The following is a 21,355-nucleotide window of genomic DNA, read 5'->3' on the forward strand; positions in this document are numbered from 1 at the left end:
GTCACCTTGCTCACCCATTTTTAAGTTCATCTTAGCAAGTTCTCTTGAGAGTTAGAACTATGTAGTATATTCCTTTGAGCTCTACGGTGCAAAGACACGGGACATGATCAATAAACATAATTCCACGAGAAGCAACAGAGCATGAACCGCTTAGGGATATGGTTTTGGAGACAGTTGCCAGGGCTGGTAGCTGTTCGCTGCTGGTACCTGGTACCATGTTTTTGCTTCTTCATGGGCAAACCTGGCGTGGCAACAACACACAATTGAGCAAATGCATTCGCCAACGTAAACTGCAGATGAAAGACCTGCCGTTTTGTTGGCCTGTCACGACAGTGATAACCGAAACTCTGCGATAGGATCCAAATGTGCTCCACTAACCCTGAACATCCTTTGGTGTCTGTGGACCAAGATGGTGCGTTGTTTAAAGTGGAAGCAACGACCCCACCGTTCCAACACTGTGCATTTCCCGATTGAACATATTTACAAGGCAGCGCTCATTGAAAAGCCTCACATGGAAGAAAAGCAAGCCCCCACAACAGGCCTGTGTTTGAAGGTCTCTATTCTTCCAGGTGGGATTTCCAGTGGAGCTGAGAGCTTCCTTTTTTTTTTTTACCCCTCTTTGCTGAATGTTAATACACACCTATATAGGGCAATTTAGTTAGTTTTGTTTTGAAGATAGGGTTTCTCTGTGTAACAGCGCTAGCTGTCCTGGAACTCGCTTTGTAGAGTCTCAAACTCAGACATCCACCTCCCTCTGCCTCCTGAGTGCTGGGATTAAAGGTGTGAGCCCACCACGACCTGGCCCGTGGTTAGCTTTATAATTTTTTCTTTTGCTCTTCACAGTTCTTCCTACCTCCAATAGGAAGAAATCTCCAGTCTGACTCAGGCGTTTTCTCCTTTCTCACCTTGGACACAGGTGCCCATGTCACAGTTACAGTTCTCAGCAGAGCCCAGCCTTCCACACCGACAGGGCCTGCAGCCCAGGTCTAAGCTATGGATGTGAGGATCACACGGACCATTAGGAACACTGCAGCTTTCATTTCATTACTCTTTCAACCTTGAAAATTCACACACATCCCAGAAAGCTGGGATGGGGGGGGGGGAGGAGCCAGGACGGGAAAAGTACAGAGAAATCGGGGTGATAGCTTTAGTTGAATCTTAAGTAACTAGTAAGTATTCTTCACAAATGTAGACACTATGAAATCCATGCCAAGTGACAGCGCAGTAAAATCAAACTATTGCTAAGGCAGCTGTTCCTTAGGCTCCCATTGCTCTAGGGATATAAGTCACAGCTGCGGGCAGGCTCTCTGAGAATTAACTCTCAATAAATAGCTTTACCTGCTATGACCCAGCCTCAACAGGGCTTCCTTTGCCTTCTTCCAAATGAGAACGCCTCAGACATGACGATGGGCAGAAGCTTGCTTTCCACATATGGAAAAACCATTTAAGAGAATAAAGTCAGGCAGGCGGATCTCTGAGTTCAAGGCCAGCCTGGTCTACAGAGTGAGTTTCAGGACAGGCTCCAAAGCTACACAGAGAAACCCTGTCTCAACCCCTCTCCCAAAGAGAGAGAGAGAGAGAGAGAGAGAGAGAGAGAGAGAGAGAGAGAGAGAGAGAGAGAGAGAGAGACTAAAGTTAACTGTGGACAATAAGGACAATCTCAGAGGCCCCAGTGCAAGAAGGGAACTACCTTTCAGAGGTCAGGACCAGGAGAGCCTGTGGGAGTGAGGTAATTGTCATGGTAACAATTCAATTAGGCAAATAACGTTTTCTTAGGATTTTATTTCAGATAAAATTATCTTCACCCACTCCTTGGCCTATTACTGTATCAAACACTTAAAAATGAGACTCTTAAATGCTTTCTAGCACTGAGCTTTCTCTTGAACTACCCGCTGACAGATGCATTGGGGTCTTACAGATTTTTTAAAATGTGTAGCATGGACTGAACTCCTTTCCTGAGAAACCTGTATCCCTAGCATCCTCTCTATTTCCGTTCATCTCCCAGCAGCTCAAGATTGAAACCTGCGAGTCATTTCTGGTGGCTTTCCTTTTTAACACACAGCATTTAAAAACCAGGCCGTGGCTCAACCTCCTGCAACACAAACTACAACCACTGGTTAACATTTCTCCTGAGCCTGGGCAGTCCAAACTCAAATGGTTTGTCTGCAACAGCTTCCTAACTCATCTCTCTGCTTCTTTCTCATGCTCCTGACCACACGGTAGCTTGCAAAGGCTTCTCAGAAGCATCCTTGCCCAATCATGACCTCTCGTACCACATGGAACACTGCGCCTCTGACGTTTCCCTGGCCAACTACCTTAGTTCCCCAGGAGGCTGCTCAAGTCTCTCATCAGGCCATCCCGGGCTGGTCTTCTCTCCTTCCTTAGTCACATTTACTACCACTGAGCTGTTTACTCATCTCCCTCTCCATAGGATCCATGCTCTACAGAAGCTTCACTTTATTGTTATGTACACAATTGTAGTGCACAAAGTTTACTGAATGAACTTTCTCAATACATTTCCTTTTTTGCCTTAACTAGACTGTGTCCATATTGGTGAATATTTTTTACCTGGTTCAAGTGTTTTACTAAAGCACATCCCATTTCAATAATTTTCCTATCTTCTGATCATTTATTTCCCTACGTTTCTCAGCAATGTAAAAAGAATTTATTTTCCTCCGTTATCTTATTGTACTATTACAGCACAACACGACTAGCGACCTCAGTTTTTACTCAGTTGACAACTGAAGGTCATGAAACATTTATCACCCCCAAACTATAGCTCTTATCCTCAAATAAGATACCAAATAAAGGCTCCAATTAGGAGTCAACTCCTTTGCCTCTGGTGACCTACAATTGTTCCTTTGAAGTCTGCGAGTTTGCTAGCACAGAGCACTAGAGATGGGAAAACATGCTCACAATCGGGCTTCTGGGCTGAGGGCAGACAAAGAAGGGTCTGGAAGCTCAGACCGCTCTTCCATGCCTCACAGAGGGCTGCGGTCCCTTCTTGGTAACCAGAAAGCACGTGTCTTCTTCCTTTGGTGCCGCAGTTCCCTTTTGGTGGTCCACTTCTTTGTGGCATGTCCCAGCACCTAAACAGACCTGTATTTGCCCTTAGCAATATTAACTATTACAAAAGTATGAATACGCTCGCAAAAGAAAGAGGCAGTTCTGTACCACGTCAGCCTTTATTACTACCAGGCAGTAACTGGACTTTCAATGTCACCATAGGCTCATTTATTTTTCACTTCTGCCTACTGGCTTAACATCTGTCGCCTACCTCTAAGAACAGATGTTGGGAAACTAAGAAATACTTTAAAAGGGAACATTCTGAAAACAGGAGAACCTTACAACAACAAAAACCGTAAAAAAAACCCAAACAAACCATTTTGTCGATTTTATTTCTGGGTATGTACTTGAGAATCTTTCTAAGAAATATCTCCCCAATGTTAAAAGCATCACTGTTAACATCAGCCAAGGAGCAGAAGCAGCTCAAACGTCCACCGACAGATGAGTAAACAATGTGGTGGGTCCATACAACTGGATGGAGCGCAGCCTTAAAAAGCAGGGAACTCTGGCACACACTTCAACATGCATGAACCTGGAGGACACTGCATTAGGAGAGAGGGGCCAGTTGCAAGAAGACAGATTATCAAACAGACGGAGCCTTCATTCAAAGCAGCTAATCAGGAGCAACAGAGAGTAGACCGGGGCCAACGGGGCACTACTATGGGAAGTTGCTGCACTCTGCAAGCTGAGAAATTCCTGGTGATGTGCTATCCAGCAATGTTAATACACTGTACCGGACTGTAGTACTTCGGGGTGCATTTTGTGGTATCTTAAAAATGCACCCATACACACACTACATTTTCACCTTTCTGTACACACATCTTCGATAGAGGTAGTGCAGTACAGAAATCTACACTTGTATGTATACAATTTACCCCTTATAATGGGATTTCCTTTAGAGCCACTTACACTTGAACGCCTTACAACTTTAGCGTTTATTAAACATACAAATGACTTAGCATCCTAAATTAAGTCATTAGTCAGGGAGAGATGCCGAACTGTACAGACTGAAAACAATTCTGCTGCTGTCTCGTTTTTATCTTTGAGGTCATCTGATTTATATCTGTCTTGTGTGTCAAGTAGACAGCAAGCCCCAGGCTCTAGTTTTGTTTGCCATCGTATCTATCGAATCTCTAGGGCCTAGGAAAGTGCCTGGAGTACTGATCAGATGAATATAATTGTTATTAAACACCTCAATGAAGCAACAACCAGATTGATTATCACCCAAGTCAAGCATAGCAAGAGATACACCATAAAGGAGGCAGAATCAACTTTCAAAAAACTAATTTTAATCAAAACAAAAATTGTTGATCATTAACAAGTTTATAAAACAGTGATTTAGTTACATAAATAAATTGATATCAGTGTATCAAATCTTAATTACTTTCAACTTCATGAGCATGTTTACATGAGTGATGAAGTACAACCTTTTTTTTCTTTTTATCTATTATAATAAATAAAATGGAGCGCATGAAATAGTTCTTCTAAACAAAAATACCTACAAACATACCTCTAGCATGTTCTCTAATGAAGGGGACAAGAGACACGGGACAACTTTTGCACCAAAACATAAAGTTGCTTTAAGAAGCACTAGGTTACAGAACCGTCAGCTAAAGGAAAGACACTACACTGTAACCAAGGTTGGTATTTTAATAATATAATCAACAGTTTGGTAGTCACATCTCCAGTTTGGTTATTTTAAAGCATTAAGACAAGGCAAGATAGAAGGCTGCTTTCGTTTGAGTAAGTCTAGAGAAAATAAAATATATTAAAAAAAAAAAAAAAAAAAAAAAAAAAAAAAAAAAAGAGAACCGAAAGAGTCGAACAGTCATACCTACACAACTTTCTGTCCTGCACAAAGTCAAAATACCTATGCAGAATAGATATATAATATATATAATGTTATCTGTGCACAAACGTTAGCTTATTAGCTCACTGCAAAGGCGTAATGGATCATGTCAATTGTTTTGGAAAAACATCTTGCGTTTTGTGTCAAAAGGGTATTTTACGTTTCCTAGGCTAGGAGGCACGGACCCCAGTTCTGGCATACTGTATATTCTTAATGCTAAGGCTTGCTGCTCTGGCTGTGTGTTGTCCCTCTGTAGTTGAGTGCCTGTCACAAGCATGTGTGGTGTAGTGGTTGTTGGTGTCTGTGTGTATACATATATACATGTATACAGGGCTGTATAGATATATATACGTATGGAATCTTCCCGACAGATCTCAGTCCAACTGCGCGGTCCGAAGGTGGCTCTGCAGATGCCCAGCACCAGGTTCACTGCCTGAGCCAACCCCGAAGAAGCGAGGTGTACTTTAGTCCTTCTGATAAGGTTTTACTCTCCATTTTTGTTTTTGTTTAAAACCAAGCTACTGCAGCTTCAAGTATTTTGCGTTACATAGAATATTTTTTATAAATTAGTTAATGTTATATTTTCAATATTCAGACATATACTATAATATATATACAGTACAATAAATGCTCTCATTCTTTTTTTTTTTTAATTTTTTTGGATAAATCCCTGAGAATGTATGTTGACAGTCGCTAAGTTTCCACATGCACAAGCATCGTGTGCCAGCTGCTGGACGAACAGCACTGCGAAGCCGCGTGGGTCAGCCTTTTCACTACTAGTTTTTGTTGGTTTGTTAAATATGCTGAAAATGTGAAGATGAGTTACAAAGGAGTAAAGCTGAATCCATTCGAGGTACTTGTCACAGGATGGAGGTGTTTTGTTTGGTTTTTTAAAGCCATTTCAATTTTTTTTTTTTTTGAGGCTGTGAACGTATACAGAAAACAGGAGAGCTATGTGGACTTTTGCCACTTGACAACATATACTCAGTGTAAACCAAACCTTTTCAACCTCTCTCACACAAACCAATAAAAAAGAATTAAAAACAAAAGGAAAGAAAAAGGGAAAAACTTAAAAACACACAAACTTTCACAACAGGACAATTTAGTCTGCAAACGCAATATAACTATACACATATAATACCGGTGTGGCTCTGTTCTTTAAGTTAAAAAGGGTACAAAGGCAGGCTCAAGTAAAAACAAACCATCCCTCCCACCCCGCCCCCACCCCACTCATACAAGTTCTATCAACCAAACCTCTCTCGAACCAACATCATCAGTTTCTTTTTGCCTTTGTAGATTTGCTTCAGGTTGTCAATGAACTGTGTGAACTGAATGTGTCCGTCATGTGCCATTAGGAAGGTCTCTCGGGCCTTGCTGAGGAACTCTATAAACTCACTATAGTGCCGAGGGCTGATGTGTGTCAGTCGTGAATGCGTTGTGTTGATGTAGGCCCCAATCGTGGCATCCAAGAGTTGCCTCAAGGGAGCTTTGTCCAGTGACATGAGCTTACCAGAGTTCCTCCGTCCATGAAGTCCCACCATGCCAGGAGTGGTCAGAGTGCACCTGCGCAGAATGTCGGACAGTACCGTTGCACACTTGACACTCTTGACCACCAGAGGTATCACAGCTGCGAGCTCATTCTTACCAAGGGAGTGACTAAGCGCACAGGCCCACAGAACGTCGTTAATGGCAGGGTGTGTGTCCTGATTGTAGCTCAGGTTGAGATGGGTCATGGCCAGCGTAGCCAGCTTGTAGGCCCTCATGGGGTACCCGCGGTGCTCCATGTACCGTGCTATTGTAAAGAGCTGTGTGTAGCTCATGCCGGTGGTAGCAGCATCGAGGACAATTTGGTACGCCGTCTCAAAAGCTATGTGATCCTTCTCACAGAGAGTCAGTGCAGAGAGGGCGCAGTTCTGCGGGTCCTTCATGGCGCACTGCAATGCCAGTGTCCGGGCACTGCTGGCCAGCTTTTCCTGCTGGTGGCAGTCCAGGTGGAGGCGGACGATGGTGCTATTGGACATCACAGTAGTCGCAACAATACTCGTGGCCTCGGTGGGAGTAAAGAGTGTAAACCAGCTCTGCATGATGCTGTCCAGGGCATAAACACCTGTGAGGAACACAGACAAGGCTGGTTATTACTAACAGGAAGGCTGGACACAGGTTCTGCTTGCACTTTTAGAACTGATGCTCACATTGTTAACCACTACGGAACATGAACTAGACCGGAATCCTGAAGGTAACGTGCCTGGGAGCAGCCTTTAAGAAGAAGGTTACTTGCACTGTTAGTCTGTGAGTTCCGAAAGGAACACGAACGTCCTATAATAAAGAAGCAATCCTCTTGGTGGCTGGTATTTGCACTGCGCTGTTTGCCATTTCAGACATTTTTTTACTAATGAGTACTCCTTCGCTGGAGCCTCTTGTCAGTTACAACTGGAGGGGTAAAAATAGGCAAGAAAATGTCACCCACTATCAAGAAGTGGGTAGAAGGTGATCTGCAGATGACGCAGGAGCTGGAAAGGGCCGGTCAAGGCTTTGACCATTTGTACCCAGAGCCCAACCACTCAAAGCAGATGTCAACCTTGCCACAGAGGCAGAGGCAGAGGTGTAGGCAGTTCAAAAGCCCCATTACCTTTACACTGTCTCATCAATAGAGCACTCTAATAATCTAAAATGAGTTGTATGCAAGGTCAAATTCACAGTTGCCAAAGTAACAATATACCACACGCGAGTGAAAGAACACCAGAAATATTATCTAATTACACTAATGCTACTAATATCTGCTGGCAGTGTTCACTCAGGGCAGTGTCTTCCCAGCAAGAGGTGTGTGTCCTTTTGTGATGCACACAGGACCAAAAACAGTTTAACCAGTCAGTTTCAGAGGCCACCATTGCCTGTGTGAGTTCTTTCGGGGACAGAACAGTTCTGTAAGTCCTGCAGACACCAAATCACAAAGGGCCCTTTAAATCACAGCTCATGGACAGCCAGAGGACTGTCTTATGTTGGCTACAATTTCTCACACAATTCAAAGTCATCCAAGTTACAGAAAACGATCATCCTTTCCCTGCTATTCAGATAAAGAAAAACCTCAGAGGAATGAGGAGGTATTGGAACTGAGTAATAAAACATGCTTGTTCGCCGGTCCACTCCATTTAAAGCAGGAGACTGGAGCTGCCCGGTGTGGTAGGGTTAGGAGCAGTGTGTAAGCGCAGTGTGTAAGGGAGCCCTGGTGTGTGCTAGAGCGGGCAGGGCCCTGGCAGCCAGTGTCTCCTGAGATGAAATTCTGCCACGAGCACACCCACCATTCTCTGACAGTTACCCACCAACTTCAGTAGCACATGTCACCAGCCACCGCACCATTTCTCGACGTCGCCAATTGAGGGTTGACAGTGTCATTCGCATAACCTGTGAAAGCAGGGTAACAACATGTTTTGAAGATAATTTTATGTCAACAGGGAAAACAACCAATTCATCCCTCAGTCTAAAGTCTAGGCAGACTCTACGCCCAGGGGCCAGAAGGCATTCTTATGAGAGGGAAGATCTCCATGTCTGTTGGAGGTGTCCTTGGCTTCCCCCAGATGGCCTTGCCCTGGCCTGGGAGGTAGGAAATCCACTCAGTACTCCTGGTAGAAGCCACATGTGACATTATAGGAAAGCCATTCAGTGTCCTTTCTTTTTGTTTCAAAGCATGGGGTTAAAAAATTCGAGTCTGGACCCTCTCCTTCCCAGCATTAATATCCTAGGACTCCATTTCTGAGGTTTCTTATGAAGTTAAAAACAAACAAACAAACAAAAAACCCACAAGGCATGTATGGGTATGATGTACTTTACAGCAGTAACGCTGGTTGTTCCTTCAACCTTTGACCATGATGATGACCTCAGATCTAGGGTAAGTAACCGTCTTTGGCATCAGTGCTGATTTCTTTCCACCTACATTTTATTAAGAATTTCCAAAATCATCTTATACGCCTCTCCATGTTTACAAAAATATCTAGTATCCCAACACCCTGATGCCTTAAAAAGGGCCTGTGGTTCTAGAGAAAACGGGGTGAGGGTTGAGCACCCACAATTCCAAGCAGGCAGAGAAACCTCATTAACGTTTCTTTCTGCATTGCACCCTGAAAGATAAGGCAATTTATAATAAAAGTAAGCCAAATAACAAGAATTTATGCGTAAGAAAATAAATTGGAAACCATATTTGAAAGCACCCTCTGCGTCTTTGCTTATACAGTGCCTGTTACAATGGTAATGTGTTTCCCACTGCGTTAAACATTACTAATACGCCACAGAAAGAAGAATCGGTAACTTAGAAAACAAATCAATAATCTAATCACGGCCGTCTAATTCCCATGCTTTAGGTATAGTGTAACTACCTTTTAATGAGAGAGAACACAAATGTTAGCACAGGACTCAGGAAGAAGGCAGGGGCAGGCGTTGGTCCCTGGCCTGTGCAGGAACCTGTGTGGGAACTGAAAGGAAGCAAATGTCACCTGTGCCATGGACTCCTTGTGCCCTGCATTCTCCTGCTCTGAAACTGGGACCAGGCTGACGGCCCCGCCTTTACCCAGTTTTCTCAGGGTTATAAAAACTCACACTGCCTTTAAAAAGCCAGCCCTCACAACTCAATCTGTACTGCATGTGCTAGCTTTCCTCAACTCTCTGGTCAGCAGTGAGCAGTGTTTCTCCATTCATTCATGAGAGAAACAGGAAACAATAAAGCTGTATTTCAGAAAAGAAGAAGAAGAAGAAAAAAAAAAAACAAACAAACAAACAAAAAACCTGTTTTTACAGTTGAGGATTCTAACTGCGTGGCTGCAGTAACCCAGACTAAAATCTGGCTGAGCTGGAAGCAACCAGAGCTCTGGAAAGACAGAGGTGTTCAAAAGCACCTCACACCTGGATTCCAGAGAGTCACTAAAAAATGCAAACAAACACAACCCTGCAAGGTTGTTAGCGGCAGTCTTTGGTGCCCCAAGAAGGACCAGTACCTGCAGGCCCAGCTCCAGAGATACTTTCAAAAGAGTAATGTCTGGCAAACTGTCCATCAGAGTTGCTATTTTAAATGCATCCTGGGCAAGCTTAAAGATGTGTGATGAGGAGTGAATGTTTTTCTGGATGGACTCTAATACTGTTTCCAGCCTCCGAACATCGCCTGCAATGAACAAGGGAGAAGAAGTCAAACTGAGTTCAATGTAGGCGGAGCAATACAGAGACAAGCCTTCCAAAGAGACACACACACACAGGACAAAAGGGCGCAAAACAAAAGCCCAGGACCATTTACCTGCGCTGCTTGCAGCTGGTACAGATGTTATGACTAAGTGTCCCACAGTCACATAAATACGGGCTGAGACATACCCTCAGTGACTAAAAGCACACATAACCCAGAACCAAACAACTCGGGGGCATGACACGAACAGCTCTCCTGGCTTCTGCTTATGTACACTGCAGTGAACTCTCGAAGGACAATGAAACTAGCCACATCTTTTGTTCTATTTCTAAAGCTCAGTGATGTGGTGTTTTGTTAGGGGGCAGGGTTGCATAGCAGGTAACATGACGTAGGTAAACAAAGGTAATGCCAGTCTCAAATGGAAAGCACCCATTTGCCTCAAAAGTAAGAAGTCAGCTACAAAGACCCTTTGAAACTGATAGTAATACCACCGTGGAGAATTGAACTTAAAAACAATTAAACGAAAGGAAAAGAGTGCATGCAAACCAATAAAACAGTGAGGTTTCCAGACAGTACACTACCTTTGGCTGCAGTTAGCATGGTGGATGCCAGCTCACACTGCTGGGACTCAATGTGGCTTAAAGTGAACCAGCGAGGGTATCGGTTGGGGACAACTGAAGCAATGTGGTGGGGACGGGTGAGGTCTCCTGTCGGAGCAGTAGATTCCAATACTAGTAACCTGTGAAGAGGGGGTAAAGAAAGGCCATTCGGTTGTTATCTGTCCTTCACCCTGGCCACAATGACTAGCCCGAGGGAGACAGGGCCGTGGTAGGCACTTTTTAAGAGACTGATGCTAGTCCGGGGAACTGTACAGCTCACCGCTCAAACCTAATGACTTCCTATCACCCCGCAGCAGCACCGAGAAAACTGTGTGACGTTCAGGAAAATTCAGACACACAAGAATTATGAAACATGAGACTCGGTTCCCATGCACTATTTTTGAATCTTATCGCTTATTAAAAAAAATAAAAATAAACAAGCCAGGTGATGGCACATGCCTTTAATCCCAGGCTCAGGGAGGCAAAAAAAAAAAAAAAAAAAAGTAAAATTAATACTTAAGACTGAGATTTTACCAGAGAACACTAGATTAAAATCTTAACTTTTTAAACTATAAAGGGAAGGAAAACAAAATAGCTTCCTTTCTATACATTTATAACTTCTAACAGAATTAGTTCCTATAACTTCTGACTGAATGTAATTTCAGACATCAATTTTATGCCATAAGAATCATGAACACATTGGCTCCATCAACCCACTAGTATTAGGAACTATGAAATAAAAGCTACGGAACTCTGACAGTGACAGCCGGAAAATACTGTTGGCCCCAGGTCTGTTTAGACAGGCCAAATGGACCACTCACTGTTTACATCGAAGGTCAAAGAGATGTTAGCACTACAAAATGTGACCAGGAGACAGCCGGTGGTGGCGCACGCCTTTAATCCCAGCATTCAAGAGGCAGAGGCAGGCAGACCTCTATGAGTTCAAGGCAAGCCCGGTCTACTGAATGAGTACCAGGACAGGCTTCAAAGCCACACAGAGAAATCCTGTCTCAAAAAAACATAAAAGCAAAACAAACAAAAAGTATGGTAAGGCAGAGGTTAAAGAAGGAAGAATTTTAGCAGAGTTGCTATTCGGCTTTTTACAGAATTCAAGAATGCCGGTCTCCTTAGCAAGATCCTTGCCAGAGCTGCTATAGAGCAAAGTAGTCAACAGTCCTGGGGAGATGAAAAAGTGAGGACCCAAGGCTGCCCTTCCTCGCCTCGCGCAGGGCCAAGAAGCAAGCATGCAGGCTACACCGCTCTCTTCCTTTCCCGATCCCTGGCTGCCCTGAAATGCTCTTGTGCATTACTTCCCTACGCCCCATCCACAGTGCAGGAGAAGGCAGTGCCCTGTGCCCAGCTAGTGCCCTCTTGCCAGTGTTCCTGGCATCCATCAGGACAGTAGTTCTGTTACCAAGGAAGCCAAAACCACACAGCAACATGAGGCTATTTCACCCTTTACTTTTCAATGGTAGTAGCAACAGTACCTGGAGGTATCATAACTAACACTCTTCCCCTTAAAACAAGAATGAACTTTCCAAAAATGGAAATTTAAATCTGCTTATGAAAGTGTGCTCTAAAACATAAACCAAGTAGTATTGAACAATTTTATGGGGAAAAGTGTTGCTCACGTTAGTTACTGACTTATTCTTGGGCAATTTAAAGATCAACATGTTACGAGCAGCTTTCCTACCAGCCTGGTCCCACAGCCGCTTCAGCTTCAAATAACACACAGAGTCGCTGTATTAGACATAAAGCTGTTGGCCTGTTACTAGCGTTTCTTATCGGCTAGCTCTGTGTTAAATATTAACCCATTTCTATTAATCTAAGTGGTTCCACATGGTCTTATCTTAACGGAGTGAGGGTCTGGACCTCTGCTCTCTCAAGTCTCTACATCTCGAATTTCCTACTACATCTCCCAGAATCCTCCTTGTCTCCTAGCCCTGCCTATCTTGCTTTCCTATTGGCCAACAGTGCTTTATTCATTAACCAATAAGAGAAACATATTTACAGAATGACATCTCCTATCATCAAGAGAATATTAGAAGGTTCCTCTAATAAATTACTGATGTTTCCAGTGGTCTAGAAATGCATGTGGAACTACATGTCAGCCCTGAAACACCCTTTCACACAGGTGTACACATAAAACGTGTACACACACACCCCTAACTTTACACAAATATAAGGGTGCAATTGATTAGCACATGGTACTTATACAAGTATGAGGCAGATAGATGTTATAGTAACTTTGAAGACACTGGTAAGGATTCATGTGTCAATCTTACATCAATTATGGACAAGGATTTAAAGTTTCTTATGGGGTCAAATATACTTTTACATCTACACAGGTCTTGTCTTTAATCTATTATAATATATAATCTGAACTACCCATTAAAAACAGAGTGATTTATTCATCTAAAACAGGAAAAGGGAAAAGGCTAAAGCTATAAGAATGGCAGAGGTTCCCTTCAGGCTCTTCAAGTTGGACAGGTCATATACAAGATTTAAAAACAGGCCCTTAAGAGAATACCAGACAGTGTCAACCTTGAACAAATTCATGTTAAAAGCAATGATTTGGTGAATTAACTTTTCAAAGGGAAACTAGAGTAAGCAAGTACAGTGGCAGAGATCATTTCCACTGCCGTGACCAAATCCACTAAGGAGGAGAGGGGGGTAGTGTAGCTGAAGTGAACAGATCTTGGGAGATGCCTTGCAGGGACTCCTTTAGACCCAGACACACCCATTTGGCCTCCACTGGTGCACGTGTCCCGGTACTGCAGGCCCCTCCTGTACTAGTGCTGCAATGTGGGGTCCTGGGTAGGAAAGTTTTCCTCAATCCCCGTACTTTGTTAGTTATTAATATTTGTCATTCGTCATGTTTAAAAAACCAAATTCTGTTTTAAAGTAACTGCACTCAGGAAGAGTTAAACTGGTATCCTGTGATTAAATTGTTCTGAAGTTGTATTTTATTGCCAAATTCTACCATTAAGAGAAAAGGCTATGGTGGCCATTGTCTAACAGTAGTTGAGAAAATTAGTGCCCACTTACTCTAAAGCAAAATCAAAACATAACAGACAGATTGCCTCACAACAATTCAGGAAGGAAAAAAAAACAAAACAAAACAAACAAAACAAAACAAAACAAAAAACCCCAAAAAGAATCTGTAGCGTCTCTGTGGCCTCTAAGAGGCATGACTGAATATGAGGTCAGCTAACGGCTCGTTTCTCCCAGTGGGGGACTCAGACGGCACTGCGTCTGCTGGGCTGGGCTGTGGGTACATACCGCATTGCTCTCAGTGCAATCCTGTATGCCAATTCAGCATCATGAGGTAGGAGAGAGGTGAAGAGATACTTGGCAAATGTGTGCATTGGAACACTCTCCCGATGGATTATTTCACCTAAGCCACTGTACGGTCCAGCTGTAGAAGAGAACATAGACAGTTTACATCCCAAAAGCAAGAACTAACACGTCTTATTAACTGTATTTAAGATTCTTTATGTAGATTTATAGCTAATTTAAACTGTATTTCAAGTCCCTTATGTAAATTTACAGCTAATCAAGTTTAAGAATTGGAACTAAGTAGAAAGAAAAACAACTGTTAGTCAAAAGGCTCTTGAGGGCACAGTACCCCATACAGACTTCACATCATGAACAGTTCCCCAAGTGTCCCACTGCTAGACAGCAACCACGGAAGTGAGAGGCAGGGCCCACACACAGAGCAAGGACCGCTCATAAAGAGGGCCCCCCGAAGCACAATTCCTTGCAGAACCCAAGCAAGTTCTTTCTCGGTATATGTTAACTAATATCCAGATACAGAAATGCACAGAGGGCTGCTTAGCTAAGGAACCTGCCTCTTGACCAACAAGGTTTTAGGGCCACAGATGCTCCGGTTCAGAGAAGAGCTCAATCTCACACATGGGAGCACGCTGGGACCTCAGCACAGACTCCGTACACTGCTGCTTCTAATAAGCAGAAATAGTAATTCCATAAAGGGTCTAATAAGAAGTTACGTATTTGGTATTCACTATAAGCAAAGAAAAACATTAAAATAATGGAAATGTACTCTTCTGGCTCCGGCAGGCCAATTTTGAAAGCGAAATCACATTTAAGCTGTCAAAACTCATTTCTTAGTAAATTCTGACAGGTGCGGTGGCAGCAATGGTCCCCAAATGCTTCTCTCAGAGGAAGTACAGACTTCAGCTCTGAAAGGAAACCACCATGGTTAGTTCTAACACTCAGCATTTAGGTGTCTGAGGCTCAGTTACCGTAAAGTGCTTAATAAATTAGTTTCCACATCACCTTTGGGTAACATTTGTTTTACGATTGCTAGAATTATGAGCCATGACACTGCTGCTCAGGACACAATACATTTGTTTCCCATGAGAAAAACCAGTCTGGGAAGGAGTTCAGAATGCAAGAAATGCAGTTCAGAAAACATGGTGACACAAGTTTACTGAACTCAGTTTTGGGTAGGAGCAAGATACATTCTAGAGCATTCTAGAGCGATCTAGAAGTCATTTTGTAATTCAATTCCTAGTTTAGCATTTTTAAGTTATTCACTATTTAAACATTTTGAAAATCATAAGACAACTCATTTTAATAAAGTACACAATCCATGACTAATTTCTAATTTTGCCAAATCTATTAATCTTTGTAAGGCATTTCAAAATGTTTAGTAATCGAGTATTTGTTAAAAGTAGGTAGTATTATATGTGTACCCTTTGTTCACAAAACTGAGTTCCGTTACTGGGGTTTCTGTGATAAACTAAATGTGTATGAATCCCCAAACTTATACAGAAAAACTCCCACCCCAATGTGAGAACGCTCTGAGACACAGACACTATGAAATCAATTACATTTAAACAAGGTCCTAGGAGTGAGCAGGGCTAGTTCCTTCTTGCCCAGCTATGAACTCTCTGAGCTACAATAATAACTGGCCTGGCAAAATATGCCCACTCACTGGTAAAATAGCAGTACCAATAGCTTGGGAGTGCAGTCACTCTCTGATTATATCCAATGCTTGCTCTCCAAGTTAGAACCCACCTGGGTCTGAGAACCTCAGGGGGAACGACCTTCTGCTTTTACCCTGCTAAAGGAGCCTAGTATTAATTGACTCCTACGGACTGATTATTACAACCAACGATTAGTGTGTCTTTCAGGCCCCATCACAGAAGCTTCTTTTTGAAACACAGCAATTTACAGAGACCCATCCACAACTGTTCAAAATGCAGAGAATAAAGGACCGAAATGATCAGCCCTAAGTGGGACATATGTATCACACCCCTTCCTCCCTAGGATTAGAGGCCACTATGGGAGAGGGCAAAATGACGATGAGCCAGCAGCAGTGGTGACTACAAAGACATGGTGTTCTGAACAGAGCAGTGCAGCTGTCCCTAAGAACTCACAGCAGCTGTGACAGTAAGATTCAAGAGCACAGAGCGGGAGAAGAGAGACATGAAGTGCCACCCCTAGCTAAGATGCTATTAACCACTGATGGCTGCCGGGAGGGAGGGAGGGAGAGTCAGTGTCCTTCAGGTTACGGCTCTTGGGAGGCTCCCCATGCTCTGGTGCAAGGCCACGCATAAGAGAGTATGTGACAAAGTTGGGCGTGTAGAGGGGGGGGCAGTGGCCTAGGAAGAGTTGAAGGAGGAAAGTGAAAAGGATTCGAATTCCCAAAGGACTAACTTTTGTAGGGGAGGAGGGGTGTTGCAGCTTTCTCTGTCTCTGTCATGTGAGGGCAGACAGAGGTCTTCATGTCAGAAACAGCCCTCTGGAGAAGCAGAACTGGCCAACACCTTAGTCATGGATTCCAGGCTCTGCAAATTCCCAAAACACTGCTAGAAACGCAAACCTATTGCCTGTCTTGCCATCCGTCACGTGCTGGGAGTGCACCTAGGTGATACAAACCCCCAGGTCCATTTTACCTCGGGACAAATCACAGCGATCTACACATGCAGACCACCCACAGTTTTCACTAGACCTCCACTGCCTTTCCGAGTTCCCTTTAAACCACTAAGCTACCTTTTCATTACACAGAGAATGCACACTCAGTAAGTAAAACACTAAGTTCGGCATTACAGAATTACTTCTAGATTAGCAAGGGCTATACTCGCTGAATTTAAATGTGCTAAATAACAAAACCCTGACATATGGCATGAAGTTTCCCCAAGGGCACTTCTCTAATATGTGACTCAGTCACCAGTGCCACGGTCGGGAGACAGTCACACTCAGCAGCAGTACAGTTATGGCTCCCTCTGGTTGGGTGTCCAGCCTGCTAAGAAATTCCCGACTCTTTACAAATGCATGGAGCTCAAGCAGTCAACCCACTAACGGAGCTTGTTATCTTAGTTATGTACAGACATGTCCCACAGTCGCCTAACGACTGCTCCAGTCCTCTGGCAGCTAATCCCAGGCCCTAGAAGGTCAAGAAAGAGGAGGAGCCAAGGTAAGCCAGAGTCCCTCCCCCATCCAGACAGTTATTTTAAAAAGTTTGATGAGGAGTGAACTAATTAAAAACGAAGACTTCAAATGAAAGCATTGAACACAGAGATGTATTTAAAAGAAAAAAGGCAAATGATAAAGACATCACATGTTATCAGCTTTGGGGAAAAAAAATCTACGGCTAATGAGCCTCTGACATGATTAAAAGCAGTAGAGAAGCACCCCTGTGCTCTTCAGCACTTGCTGGCAAGTGCACATGACACTGAGAGGCCAGGTGTTGGTAGCAGCTCAAACATCTACAGGGATGCCAACGCTTCCACTTGATTATTTACTTGACCAAGCAAATAGGCGCATGGGTACCAACATCTCACTAAAGATCACTGCAGTATCTCAGGAACCACACAGCATGACAAAACTAGTCCTTTACCAAGCAAGTAGCATTCAGTGGGCTGATTTCAAACAAGCTATTCTGTATGACAACCTAAATCAAATGATAAAAAAACCTAAACATCTGTAACTTAAGTCGGTGGACAGGTCTCTTAGTTGAGCGTATTTTGGATGCTGTGTGATTATGTCCAAAAGGACACCGACCATATTCGACGTATCCACACAGTGCTCCTAACACAACAGACTAGTCCATAAACCAGACCCCTTGATCAGTTAGTTACCTTCTAAGAGGAAGACTGCTTGCTTGCGAAAAATCTTCACCAGTGTGTCATCCAATTCAATTTCCTGAAGCTTGGAAATGAGCTGCTCTTCATTGCGGCAAACTTTCTCTTGTGTGTACAGCCCATCAGGCATGACCCGCTGCTGCCCCAGGCCTATCAGGGCCACTTCCACGGCCAGCGTCACATAGGACTCTCCTTCTTCTAAGAACTTGTGTGCAGGCAGATGATGGTATTCCAAGGACTTGCACTGTCCCATGTTTTCTATTAAATGCCACAAAAATGGACTTAAGTTACATCTGATAGAAACTCTATGCTCCAGTCAGAACTAGTGAATGAACTGACTTAATTCTGAGAAAACAAGGACATCCAATTTTTACGTTAAGATGCGTAGCTTTCTTTTCTTCCCCTCTGCTTTTCGAGACAGGGTCTCTCTGTGTAACTGCCCAGCTTTTCTGGCACCCTCTCTGTAGACCACGCTGGCCTCGAACTCAGAGATCCATCTGCCTCTGCCTCCCAAGTGCTAGGATTAAAGGCATGCGCCACTGCAATCCAGCTAGCATATTTTAAACAGTAACTAAGGATGATAAAATATGTATTTTTTTTTCCTGGGATTAGTAGTAGTTTGGGTTTTTTTTTCCTTTGTTATTGAAAGTGAGATACCAAAGAAAACTATAGATGTAAGAAAATATGGTACCTTGTAAGAATCTTTTTAAAAAAATATTTTTTCATTTATTTTAAATACCAGGTACTAAGGATCTTAAAGAGTGAAAAACAGATTTTAATCAAAAGTAAAATTACATGTTATAGAGTTGTAAGACTCTATAACCAATACATGCTAATAATAAAAAGTTAACTTATTATTATTGTCAGTGCATGACTGACTATAATGGCACATTTTTAAGATTGGCATGGAAATTGTTTTCATACTTTTACTGCAATACTAAAATTTCCAGGGAAATCAGTAAAGAATAGAACATATGTAATTCAACTAACTCCAGGGTCCTTTGCCATCCAAGGTCAGTCAACGACAGCGAACCATTCTCTGTCCAGGAGCCTCAATCTGCCATTGTAAGTTTAGTCATCCAGCTCCCAGGGAAACATGAGTGTGGACTCATATTTGCTGCTCTCCCAACAGAACTTGGGTCACCCCTAACTCACGAAGACAGCTGAAATGGACAAGTTAATCAAACCTGTTTCATCTCGTTACAGAACTAACCCTCACTCCTCTTCACCCCTGCCTCAGGCAAACTTTTGAGGGATGATTCTGAATTCTCAAGAGACTAAAGAGAAATCTCAAACCATCACTTTTAAGGAATGTGCGGCACCATACAAGTTTGAAAGATATTTAATAGTTCCCTTAAGTTAGACTTTATTTAAGTAACTTTTCATGCAAAGAAAAATTTGAAAAGCAACTTAAATATTCTAGTTCTGACTGCTATGGTGCATGGTTTTATTTGTTTATTTATTTCTGTTTAGTCAAGGTTGGCAAATCATAAATGCTACTAAATTCTTAGTGCAGTAGCATGTGCCAGAATAGAGTACTTTCTGGGTAACCGACAAATATTGCCAGACGTTGACTCTGAAGATTTTCCTATCGGCAGAAGACCACGCAAGGCACAAGTGCCCACTTCCTAGCTTCACTAAGCCACAGGCACTATCAATTGCATGGTCTTGTAAAATATACTGTAGGGGCTGGGGGAGATGCTTGAGCAGTTAACAGCACTGGCTGCTCTTCTGGAGGGCCTGGGTTCAATTCCCAGCGCTCACATGGCAGCTCATGACTGTAACTCTAGTTCCAGGGGATTTAACACCACCACACAGATATACATGCCAGGAAAACACCAAAGCACATAAAATAAAAAGTAAATAAATCATTTAAACACACACACACACACACACACACTGTAAATTTATATACTGTAAAGAAAAACAAAGACGAGCATCCCTCTGGGTTTAGGAGAAGACAGCAGCAAACACGCGCTAATGGCTTTACCTGTAAAATCTGAGAGTCCAGAGAAGGTTTCGTCCTCAGCGTGGCAAGCTCCCATGAGGCTACTGAAGAGAGTACCCACAGGGTCTAGGGGGTGTCCAACCCAGCCTTCCAGATTGGTTATTGAGGTTATGCTTTTATGGGGTAGCTCTGTTTAAAAAAGGAATTGAGAAATGGGGAGAAGGTAGATGAAGGGAGAGAAGGGTAATAGAGACTGATTTAATAGCAGCATTCTGAAAAATTAATAATTCAAATGGAAAGCCCCTTCAGTTAAAAAAATAAAATCAGTGGAATGATGCTATAATTCCCACCTTGTGACTGTTTTGAGCTGTAAAGTTTCACCTACCAATCACTATAAATGGCACCTAAGTCCAAGAATGGCTCCCACATCTGTTTAATTCCTGTGTCCAACACCATGTGTTAACATTGACAGTATTGTAGAAAGACAGAATTCTGAGTTTTTCCTAAGAAGCTAAGCACCCTGGCAGAGGGTCGGAGATGCAAAGAGGCCTGGGCTCCCTGGCTGGGTCTGCTCTGAGCCTGGACACTGTCACTGTACCAGCACTCACTGGGCCATCGCAGGAGGCAGCGACGCCCTGGGGCTGAGTCAGACCCCACTGAGCACTGATTGATCACCCTATCCCTTCTGTGACCGGCACCGCGAGTGGACCTTTACCAAGGGAAAGCCACAGCACAGGTTAGATGAACATTGACAAAATGCATTCGCTCAGTTTCCGCACAGAATGTTAGCTCTTTCATGTTAACATGTGAGAAAAAACCTTGCAAATGTTTTAAGGTATAATCTACTAAAAATGCTATTTAAAGCTGCTCACCAGAATAGTAAAACAGCAGTATCTCCTTTTTAAAATATAATAAAATCTATTAATAAGCCGACGTAGCTAGCCAAAGGGTCATTTCTTTGGAAGCTTTCTGATTTTACATTATTAACTCTTAGCACACAAGAACCGCACATGAACGCTTATTCAAGTTGGGTCCCAGGGTCCTCAGAAAGGTCACTGGTCCCTGGTTGCTACCACTGGCTTTCATATGCATAGCAAGCGTGAGAGGACAAGCAGAGCCTCCCTCACTCTCTGTGACACCCAACTCTGTGCCTGACTAAAATTGTGTAGGTCAGAGGGACTGTGTGGAAACAAACACATCTACAGGTAGGTGAGGACTGTCGGAAACACACTTTCTCTCAGAATCACCGCATTTCCTAACCGTAGTCCATTTACAAGTAACTGCAATGCACACCTTGACCTTGACAGTGGCGACTAAACCTCAGTCTTTAATATTAGCAAAAACAGCAACAGCAAATTGGGGAGATGCATATGTAGGTTATAACCCACCAATATTCAAGAACTACCCGAGACACTTGGAAGTTTACAGAGAAATGTATCTGAGATGAGTCAGACCTGGCTAAAGCATGACTGACTCTAACAGTTTTACACTTTACGTTTCTTAAATAGAACATTTTTACACAGCAGAATTTAAAAACTAACATTCCTCAGAAAAATGTACATGGTTGCTATAAAAATCAGGCATAACCGTCATGAGCCAGCTCTTTATATGAAATGG

At 43.1% G+C, this 21,355-nt stretch overlaps 1 protein-coding gene across 1 annotated transcript in view; it reads right to left on the minus strand.

Annotated features, from left to right (window-relative positions):
* Nucleotides 1-4,882: 4,882 nt before the first annotated feature.
* Nucleotides 4,883-21,355, minus strand: part of Zswim6 (zinc finger SWIM-type containing 6) — a 154,037-nt gene continuing 137,564 nt past the window's right edge. Inside the window, exons 8-14 of the mRNA XM_051182902.1 lie at nucleotides 19,781-19,927; nucleotides 17,788-18,048; nucleotides 13,961-14,096; nucleotides 10,661-10,818; nucleotides 9,901-10,064; nucleotides 8,236-8,317; nucleotides 4,883-7,022 (exon numbers count right to left, since the gene is read on the minus strand). Of these exons, the coding sequence (XP_051038859.1) occupies nucleotides 6,160-7,022; nucleotides 8,236-8,317; nucleotides 9,901-10,064; nucleotides 10,661-10,818; nucleotides 13,961-14,096; nucleotides 17,788-18,048; nucleotides 19,781-19,927 (1,811 nt within the window). The 3' untranslated portion in view covers nucleotides 4,883-6,159. The remainder of the gene's footprint in view (nucleotides 7,023-8,235; nucleotides 8,318-9,900; nucleotides 10,065-10,660; nucleotides 10,819-13,960; nucleotides 14,097-17,787; nucleotides 18,049-19,780; nucleotides 19,928-21,355) is intronic.

Source organism: Phodopus roborovskii, unplaced genomic scaffold (genome assembly GCF_943737965.1).
Source record: "Phodopus roborovskii unplaced genomic scaffold, PHOROB, whole genome shotgun sequence".
NCBI classification, from domain to species: domain Eukaryota; kingdom Metazoa; phylum Chordata; class Mammalia; order Rodentia; family Cricetidae; genus Phodopus; species Phodopus roborovskii.